The following is a 10,006-nucleotide window of genomic DNA, read 5'->3' as shown; positions in this document are numbered from 1 at the left end:
TCGTTTGCTTTTCTTCACAAACCAACGATGCAGATCTCATAAGGAAATGAAACAATAACTATTTACTTTTAAAGGAACACTTTTTTTAAATTTTTGTATTTTGGTTATTTTAATAAAGTATGTTGACCTGGAGGCTCTACACCTATAACTAAAAAGATGCCGAGTTATAAACCATCATTTAAAATTCAACCTGCTTTACTAAAATATCACCATGCCAAGTTTGGGGGTTATAATATGGGGAATGGATCATCTTAATTATAAAAAAAATTTGAGGGAGTAAAGTGTGATCTCTAACTCTTCATTGCACTCTCTCTCATATTTTTTTGTCCCACTTATAAAATTAATGGTGAGAGATCATACTTTACTCCCTCAATTGTTAAAAAAAAATTGAGTGGATCTATTCCCCTATAATATGCTTGTTACAAATCAGTTACATAATATAACTCGACTTCATACATTATAATTCGGCCATTAAATATAAAAAACGTTATGATATACTTTTATCTGTTAATAATACAAATTGGTAATGAAAAAATAACTAACGCTTATTCTTATTATAAAAAAGGAAATAAGCAAAAAGAAAAGGGTAAGAGATGGATTTGAGAATTATTTTTTAGACAGACCTCATTATTCACACACTCACTTGAGGATAAGAGTGCTTTTTCATGTGTACACCTGCTTATTCTTTTAATTCTGAGGTATAACTCATCTCGAAAAATTTGAAGACAACCACCGAGGGCTATCCCAAAATCAAACTAGACAAGAATAGATATATTAAAAACATAAAAAAATAAAATAAAAATAATCTACAAGTATTTTTATATAAAATGATTGAATAGATTTAAGAGAAAAGGAGAAATCAATCCCTAACTTTTTGGTCCGCAGACATTTTCTGAACATTTAAATTCCTGAACATTTTCAAAATCTAGACATATCGATCCTTGAGTCTCATTTGTTCAATTTTAAAAACTTTTTTACGTGTACATCCATATCAACCAGGTCAATACAAAGGGAGCTACGCTTGATTTTTCTGTTGAATTTGATAAACTCAAGTAAATATGAGAGATCAATATGTCTAAATTTTAAAAAGGTCAATAACTTAAATATATTTTTAAATTCTCGAGAATTTAAATATATTTTTAAATTTTCGAAAATTTAAATATTTGCGATTAAAAGTCGGACGAATTTATCATTTTTTCTAAATTTACTTAAATTATCGATTTGATTTCCCATCTATCAAGCTCAGGTCAAAATCATTTCTTCCCCCCAAAAATAATCATATGTTGGACAGTAGGAGTGAGGCGCGGTTAATACATTTGAGTTTGAGAGAAGAAGAAAGCAAAACAGACAAAAAGAAAAATGGCGGGAGAGAACACTATGAAGCAAAGGCCTCTTCCTGTTCCGTCTTCTTCTCCGTCAATGAGAGCGAAAATGGAGGAAACAACAAAGGAAAAATGCTGGAGAATGGAAGTCGACGAGAATCTGAAGCGCCTCCAGTCCCTTCAGTTCGGCGTCGACCACGCCCTCACCACCCAGGACTTTTCCTCCGCCTATGTCCTCGGCCTCCGCCTCCTCGGCTTCCTCGACTCCCACTCCCATTCCGACGTCGACGAAGCCTTCATCCACCCTATTCGCCGCCAAACCCTCTCCACTCTTGCCTCCGCTCGCCGTTCCCTCACTCCTGATTCCGATCGGTATTGCCTCCAACTCTTCAATTTCTAAAGTAGTTCTCTCTCCCTGTGTATTTATTTATTTTTAATTTAATGCTTTTTTTGTTTCCTCAGTCTAGCTTTTGAACAAGCAAAGAAGCCTCAGGGACGCGTTTTTGCCACATCAGGTGAAATTGACATTGACAAGATCCGCAAGTCGAAGTACTTTCGAGCTCTTCTCGCGCAATCTAATGAAATTGACGAGAATCAGTTGGTGATGGACCTGATAACGAAGTACTTGAACTGTTATTTTCATCTGACTGTGCTTTTTGTGAACAAATGGTGTTTTCTGTTTGCAGGGTGAACAAATTGGGAAGCAAGGCGGATCGTGCGAGAAGCCGTCAAAGGAAATGCTGCAAGCGAAGCTGACGTCAGCGTATGGGAAGAGTGCATTGAGGAATGATAATGCTATGAAGAACTTCTTCAATTTGAAAGATAATTGCTCTGAGGAGTGCGTTGTTGTTGAGAGGCCTCAATTTCAGAACAGCCATACAAAGGGTTCTACTATTTCTTCTTTCTTGCAGGTTGAAGAGGAAGAAAGAATGAACTCGTTTGGGAAGAAACGTGTGCATATGGAAATTAATAATAGTCCCAAAGTTGGTTATTCGAGGTCACCTTCAAGCAAAGAGGATGTTAACCCTGAAGTTTCTGGCAATGGATTTGTTACTGCTAGAGCCAAATTGGTAATGTTATTGAGCCTTATTGCTTGCAGTGCTTTGTCCTTCTGCTGTCAAGTCTTGAATCCGGGGCATGAATGATAATTGTTTTAATTCATATGATTGATCATATGACTTCTCATTGCATTCTCTCTGATTTGGTGCTAAATTCCGTTTCCTTCAACTCTTAGTAATGATTTATTTATGATCACTGCTTTTGCAAATGATTCTACAGAAGCAGGTAATATTAATTTCTGGATGAAACATAAGGAACTACTCTTTGATTCACGATTCTCTTTTAATTAATCTGTAACGTATCTGAGTTTATATGATATGCATTACATTTGCGTCTAGAAATCCTGATAACACACCTAATTTGGACAGGAAATGGAAGCAAGGCAAAAGAGAGGGGCAGTTGGTTCACCCAATGCACCTGTATCCCCACAAGGCGATAATAATCCTTCCAATAGGTTATATAGTGGGAGATCGTATGGCATTTCACGACGTGGCTTCCGTGGTAATTTTGTCCCACCCATTAAATCCAATGGGAGTAATGTTGGAAATGTGACTTCACGAATTGCTGGAAAGGGAGATGATTCTCTAGATGATTCTACCAAAAGATGGTTAGTGGTACAACCATCATATGAATAGTACTAGGTTACTAGCTTTTTACTCACCAGTTCGCATCCTCCTAAATTCATTGACTTTAGGCACTCCAAAGTGTAAAGAGAACTGTTTCTTGATAAGTTCTTCGTAGATTGCATCTTAATATTTAATTTTGGTGCGATCAACCCTTAACTTGGCACGCTATTTTGTAGGCCTCGATATTGACATTCTAAACATGTAGAGTTTATCCTTTATCACCATTCCCTTTTTTTTTAATCTAAAGTTGTAGGCAAGATATATGCATTAAATTTTTAATGTGTTTCATAATTTGCTTCTAGTTTGGAAATGCTGTGTGGGCCTGATGGTGAGCTTCCTGAGAAATTGAGGAATTTGGAACCTCGCCTCATCGAGCATGTTAGTAATGAGATTATGGATAGAGATCCTAATGTCCGTTGGGATGACATTGGTAATATAATTAGCTATTGATCTTTCCTCTCTTTGTTCACAAACTTGCAATTTGCATCCCTGTGAAACTAAATATACTCTTTATACATTGATGATAATGCAGCTGGGTTGGAGCATGCCAAGAAATGTGTAACTGAAATGGTTATATGGCCTCTGCTACGTCCAGACATATTTAAGGGATGCCGGTCACCTGGTAGGGGTTTGCTCTTATTTGGTCCACCGGTAAATGCAACGTTCTCTTCCTAATGATGTGATTAAAATTACTCTGGTTAGTGTTTAATTTATGTACTACTTTGCATACAAGGGAACTGGTAAAACGATGATAGGCAAAGCAATAGCAGGGGAGGCAAAGGCAACCTTCTTTTACATATCTGCAAGTTCATTGACAAGCAAGTGGGTAAGTTAGAAATTCTTCTGAGTTTTAGCTGTTTATATGCTTTAGAAGGTTAGCTAATATTTTTCTCGTAAAACTTAAATATCTTATGCTTTTTTTCCCCTTTTTTTGGAACACAACCTTAACTACTTTCCTGCAGTCTTAGTTAGATTGTTGAACTTGAACCCCAGAATGTTTTACAATATCTTTCTTCTTATTTCACTCATTAACTGTATTTTTATCATATCCTAACGAGCCTATTTCGAATACATGTTATATCTACTGATGATCATAGATTGGTGAAGGCGAAAAGCTAGTAAGAGCCCTTTTTGGAGTTGCCAGTTGTCGTCAGCCAGCAGTAATTTTTGTTGATGAGATAGATTCACTCCTCTCTCAGGTAACCTATAAGATTTTCCCACTAAATCCAAACATTTTGATGCTATATGGAAGTTTATGACCAAAGGCATTTTAGGATTTTTAAAAATTTGAACTGTAGCATTCTAATATGTATGGATGTTCACGACAGGAATCCTATGGATCGCAGTGAAAAATAAAATAAACTAGGAAAATTGTACTTTATTTCTGCACAATGCCTGAAACTTTTACAATTTGCTTATAATATTTTTAGTTGTACTATATGCTGCATTATTTTTCCCCGTATTCTTTTATTGTGTATGCCTTGTCACACTATATGCTGCATTGTTTATTTATTTTATTGTATATGTATTGTCACAGCGCAAGTCAGATGGTGAGCATGAATCAAGTAGAAGGCTTAAGACACAATTTCTCATAGAAATGGAAGGCTTCGATAGTGGCAGCGAACAGATTCTACTTATAGGTAATTATTAAGAGTGGGCTCAGATTCCTTTTTGTCATTTTCCTCTGGTAGTATTCCCATTTTAGCTCAATATCTATAATCTATGCATGGCATGGGTATGGCTTAAATATAGTTCTGTGGGGATAGAACCAAAGAACAAGCTAATTTAATATTTGCAAGTTGAAATGTGCACCAGCATCATAACTCATAAGCATTATTACCCAGATAAAGGGTTATGAAGCACCATACATATGGCTAATGTGGTCATTGTCATAATTCCTAATCTATGAATAATTTTGTTTGTGTATTCAAAATAAGTAACACCTGGCTAGTTTTGCATGCTTCCTATTTAGTGGTTCCTCTGCTTAATCTGCAAGGTGATTTTCTTTATTAGGACTAATTACAATCATTTTATCTCAGATTTGGGGGAAAATTTCAACTCAACTCCTCTCTACTTTTCTATAACAAATATTTATCTTCCCCCTGAGAATTAGTTGATAATACACTTGGTATCTTTGTATTTTGTGAAATATAACACTAAACAGTTCTGTGAACATATGGAAACTAACTTTCTTTAAAGAGAAGTTTGAGGAAGGCAGTGTCACTTTTTTTTTTTTTTGGTGACGGAAGGCAGTGTCACTTGGACAAATAAAAGAGCAACTATCAATTTTGCCAAATTTTAGGGGAGATCAAAGTAGTTTACTCCTACTATTATTAGGGATGGTACCTATAGGATATACCTGAATAAACTAGTTTCTTCCTAGAATGGAAGATCACGTCTATCATTACACAAATATCTAGGGAATTATATGAGGGTTGGTTTTTGAATTTATGGAATGCAATGGAAGATCATGTCACAAGAAAAAATAAAAGGAAGTTGGACCTAACACTTCGTTCTAGTACTATCTTGTTACGCCTTTTTCAGATATCAGTCATAATCCCGAGTTTGTTTATTTACTGCTGTAATTGTAATGCAAGTAAATTGAGCTTTTAAGGACAAGAATAATTTGGACATGTTCAACTTTATGGCAGTAAGCTTCTAAATATAGCTTGTGTTGTCATGTTATATTATTTATTTTTTGGTACTGTTATAATATTAATTATATAGGGGCAACAAATCGTCCCCAAGAGCTTGATGAAGCAGCAAGAAGGAGACTTACCAAAAGACTATATATCCCCCTACCCTCCTCAGGTACTATCTATTTATATTATCATTTTCTAAATTATTCAAACTCTTTAGCACCATTTGACTGACAAAGCTTTTGTCTTGTTCATAAAGAAGCTAGAGCTTGGATTATACGTAACCTACTAGAGAAAGATGGATTATTCAGTCTATCAAGGGAGGAAATAGATATCATATGTAACATAACCGAAGGTATCAACATTTTTCCAAGTTGGCTACAGTATCTTCTGCATAATATTTTTATTGTCAATTGAAAATTCCTATTTGAATTTGTAGGGGGGAAAAAATTCTTTCCTTAATTTCTGTTGGGTGTTGACTAACCAAATGGTTATGTTTCTGCTTAATAATGTCGTTTACTAGGTTATTCAGGATCTGACATGAAAAACTTAGTGAAGGATGCATCTATGGGTCCCCTAAGAGAGGCCCTAAAACAGGGTATAGAAATTTCAAAGTTGAAGAAGGAGGATATGAGGCCAGTAACCCTTCAGGTATGCACAATTAGCACAAATAACCAAGAAAACCTTTTTTGCTTCTTCCAAATTTTAAATCTCATCTTGATTAATTTGAATTTCATCTAGGACTTCGAGAATGCCCTAAAAGAAGTGAGGCCTTCTGTTTCCACTAACGAACTTGGCACCTACGATGAATGGAACAACCAGTTTGGAAGCCTATCACGGTAGACTGTAGAGGTTCATCTTATCATTCTATGGAGACGGTTTTGAAAAAATCAATTAGACAATGGATAGCAAAATTAATTTCAATTGCAATCCCTGCATACACCGGGTATTGTATAGTTAATAATTAATAATAGGTAAATACTTTAAGGAACACATTGATGGGGAAAAAGAATTAAAAATGAACTACGCAGGTCCCAAACGTTAGTTATATTTAAATCACTTCCGTACGTAGATCAACCACGGGTTATGAAATAAATAATCAATTGCGCCAGGCATAAAGCATTATTCCGTCCAGATCTTTAAAAATTAGGTCGTAGATGTACAAAGCACGTTTTACAGGAACTAATTTCTCTATTTGAATTATTTGTGCAAAACACAACTGTAAGAATTGTTTGCTCCTAATCGTTTTCGTTATACAAGAAATAAATATGTACATGCAAGTCGCAAATATCCATCTATTCAATAGAATCAATACGATGTAATATGGTACACCAACCATTTCCCTTTCATTCTCGGTGGTCTCGAAACGCCAACATAAAAGGAAAAGAAAAATGGTGAGCCTCCAAATTGTCCCCTTAAAATATTTAATCTAGTACACTTTAATATTAAAAAATTGGGCTAATCTGCCACCTTAAAAGAATTGAGCTAATCACTACCTTAAGAAAGAAAAAAAGAACATAAAAAATTGTGCTCTTCTAACTCATTTTCTTTTCTCCCTATTTGAAATGAATATCTTTAAGCCGCCGGCCATGTGTGCAGTGAGAAGTGGCACAAACGTAGGCTTATTTGTGCTAACGAGTCTGATCTTAAATCTCTTGAGAATTGAAACCACAACATACTTCGTTTGAACAAAAGCCATTTCCTTGCCCAAACACACCCTTGGACCAGCCTGAAAAATTGGAAACTTGTACGGAGAAACCTCAGTCCACTTTCCTCCAGTAAACCATCTCTCCGGCCTGAATTCAAACCTATCCAACCCCCATAATGCTTCCAGTCTCCCCATTCCATATGGAAAATAAGTGACCCTATCTCCTGCTTTGACCACAGTGCCATCTGGCAACACATCATCACATGAGGCATGCTTAGAGTCCCATGCCACTGGTGGGAAAAGCCTCATTGACTCGCATAGGCACGCTTTCAAGTAATTCAACCTCTTAAGTGACTCATAATTTAATGGTTCATTTGCCTCTGCCTCTTTCAAAATCTTTTCCTCCACGTCGGGATAATGTGACAATATCCAAAAGAACCATGTCAATGCCGCTGAAGTTGTGTCCTTCCCAGCCATCACAAAACTTATCACCATATCCCTAACAACATCATCTTCATAACCAGCACATATAAGCCTTGACAAGAAATCCTCCTTATTATTTTTCATCGTCTTCTTCTTCTTCTTCTCATGTATCAGTTTCATCACGTGCGTGTGAACCTCAAGAATCGATTCTTTAAGCCTCCGCTCAGATCCAACTCCAAGCAATCTCTTCACCTTCCATATCACAAACAACGGTGCCGCCCCTCGCCTCGCCGATATCGCCGCCGCCACATCGAACGCTCTCCAGAGCGACGAAACGGGGACACGAGGGTCCAAAGAACACGCATTACCACTCCCCATGGCGAACTTACAGATCACGTTGAACGAGAATCTCGCGAGAATCTCTTGCAAGTCAAGAACGCTTCCACCGTACGAAACTCCCTCTAGCGCAGGGACGAGCCTCCCGTACACCTCTTCCGCCAGAGTGTACATTAAGAACTTCCTTAGCGACCTTGCTGAGAACTCATGGCTTGCGACCTTACGTTGACTAAACCAACGGTCACCGTCCACGTTGAAAATCCCGTTTCCGAGAAAATCACCCAGTACGTGAGTGAAAGGCTTGCCTTTGGGGAAGTTGAAAAAGTTGGTCTTGAGTATGTACTCAACGTTGGAAGGGTTGGCTGTTACAATGGTCCTACGTGAGCCTAAGCGGTGAACCACGATGGTGTTGGTTGGTGACTCAGCAACAAGCTCCGTGAACCATTCGAGTAAGCGGTTACGGTTCCTGTAGAAGGAAATGAGGTGTGAGAGCTTCTTTGTTCTCCAGAACTGAAAGAAGAAGTGGGTGAGGAGGAGGAGGAAGAAGGGAATGAGAACTCCCATGTTATTACTATTATTATTAGTATTTGCCTTTTGCCCCCTTGGGGCTTTGGGCACTACCGTTCTAGTTAATAATATATGGAGAGCACTGGGAAAATTCGTTGGCTATTCTGGGTTGACTCTGCCATGATCGTTTAATTTGTATATAATATAAGCATGATCGCTATACTATTATAGGAATTTAATTTGTCGGGTTGCGTGTTAATGTCTGAATATTTGATGGTGATGGAATATTTAGAGTAGGATTTGATTTGGGGCAATCTTTTAAATATTTTTTTTTGAGTTTTTTTTTTTTATATTTTGTTATTTATACAAAATTTTAATCCAAAAATTTATGTATTTCTTTTACAAAAATTTTTATTTTTTTTGGATAATTATATTTTTTGTTTTTAATATTTGTGATTTTTTTTTAAAAGTACTCTTAATATTTAATTTTAATCAGTTTTGTTTTTAATATTTTTGATTTTTTAATTTTATCTCTAATATTTTTTATTTGCATCAAAATTATCCCTAAATATTTTTAATTTTATCTTTAATATTTTATATAAAATTAATATTTAAAAATAATTTTGACATAAATTAAAAATGTTAAAGACAAAATTAAATATAACTAAATATTAAGAATATTTAAAAAAAAATATTAACATTAAAAATAAAATGTATATTTTTATTTTTTTTCCCTAAAAGGTTAAGTGTTAACATAAGAATGGTTGGATTTTAGTATAAAAATATTTTATTTTATTTAAATTTTTTGTTAGACTGTTGGCTTAGTAGCAGCTGTGTCAATTGGCTATCAACGAGTATTCACTGACGAGTAGTAAAATTGTGGTGTTGAGAGATTAGAAGAAAACTGTATGAGTGCAAAAACAAAACAAAATTAAAAATTTGATAATATTTTGTCCTCTAAATTTGATAAAAATATTTTTAAATTTTATTTTGTTTTAATTTTATCTAAAAATTTTCGATTTGTATTATACCTTTAAGGCTTAATTTTTCAAAAAATTTAAAATCAATTCAACAACAATTTTATAAGAACAACCTTTAACATAAGCAAATCAATTATTATTTTCATGTATTATTGTTAGATTAGTTTTAAATTTTTTTAAAATTTAGTCGTTGGAGATATATTTGATGCAAATTGAAAATTTTTGGACAAAATTAAAACAAAATAAAATTTAAGAATATTTTTAAAATTTTTGACAAATTTCAGAAATAAAAAATATACTTTACCCTTTAAAAAAATTGATAAAAAGTGTGAATCTAATTCAACGTGAATACTTGTATGTTTAATAAGAATATGATGTTTTTTCGCTGTCAATATAAAATTTCTTTTGTATGTGTCATTGTTATCATCATGGTTCTGATAATCGAACTGATTATTGAATCGTTTTA

At 34.9% G+C, this 10,006-nt stretch overlaps 2 protein-coding genes across 2 annotated transcripts; one reads left to right on the top strand and one right to left on the bottom strand.

Annotated features, from left to right (window-relative positions):
- The first annotated feature begins 1,376 nt into the window (after window positions 1-1,376).
- LOC130935887 (ATPase family AAA domain-containing protein FIGL1) lies at window positions 1,377-6,894 on the top strand. The gene is made up of 13 exons (XM_057865798.1): window positions 1,377-1,694; window positions 1,785-1,923; window positions 2,009-2,392; window positions 2,750-2,988; window positions 3,310-3,437; window positions 3,540-3,658; window positions 3,741-3,833; window positions 4,105-4,206; window positions 4,545-4,647; window positions 5,735-5,818; window positions 5,906-6,001; window positions 6,170-6,297; window positions 6,388-6,894. Exons 1-13 carry the CDS (start codon window positions 1,378-1,380, stop codon window positions 6,487-6,489), a joined length of 2,034 nt encoding a protein of 677 aa, XP_057721781.1. The 5' UTR covers window position 1,377; the 3' UTR covers window positions 6,490-6,894.
- Window positions 6,895-7,020: 126 nt separating this feature from the next.
- On the bottom strand, window positions 7,021-8,639 carry LOC130933390 (cytochrome P450 94B3-like). The gene has a single exon (XM_057862987.1). It carries the CDS (start codon window positions 8,615-8,617, stop codon window positions 7,187-7,189), a length of 1,431 nt encoding a protein of 476 aa, XP_057718970.1. The 5' UTR covers window positions 8,618-8,639; the 3' UTR covers window positions 7,021-7,186.
- Between the last annotated feature and the right edge of the window lie 1,367 nt (window positions 8,640-10,006).

The sequence above is a fragment of the Arachis stenosperma genome, chromosome 6, assembly GCF_014773155.1.
Source record: "Arachis stenosperma cultivar V10309 chromosome 6, arast.V10309.gnm1.PFL2, whole genome shotgun sequence".
NCBI classification, from domain to species: Eukaryota; Viridiplantae; Streptophyta; class Magnoliopsida; order Fabales; family Fabaceae; genus Arachis; species Arachis stenosperma.
The sequence above is the reverse complement of the archived record's forward strand: the minus strand, read 5'-3'. Positions and strand labels throughout refer to the sequence as shown.

Coding starts and splice junctions, on each gene's coding strand:
- LOC130935887 (XM_057865798.1), top strand. CDS start 1,378: ATGAAGCAAAGGCCTCTTCCTGTTCCGTCTTCTTCTCCGTCAATGAGA. Junction 3,438..3,539: donor TGTCCGTTGGGATGACATTG/GTAATATAATTA, acceptor ATGATAATGCAG/CTGGGTTGGAGCATGCCAAG. Junction 3,659..3,740: donor TGCTCTTATTTGGTCCACCG/GTAAATGCAACG, acceptor TTTGCATACAAG/GGAACTGGTAAAACGATGAT.
- LOC130933390 (XM_057862987.1), bottom strand. CDS start 8,617: ATGGGAGTTCTCATTCCCTTCTTCCTCCTCCTCCTCACCCACTTCTTC.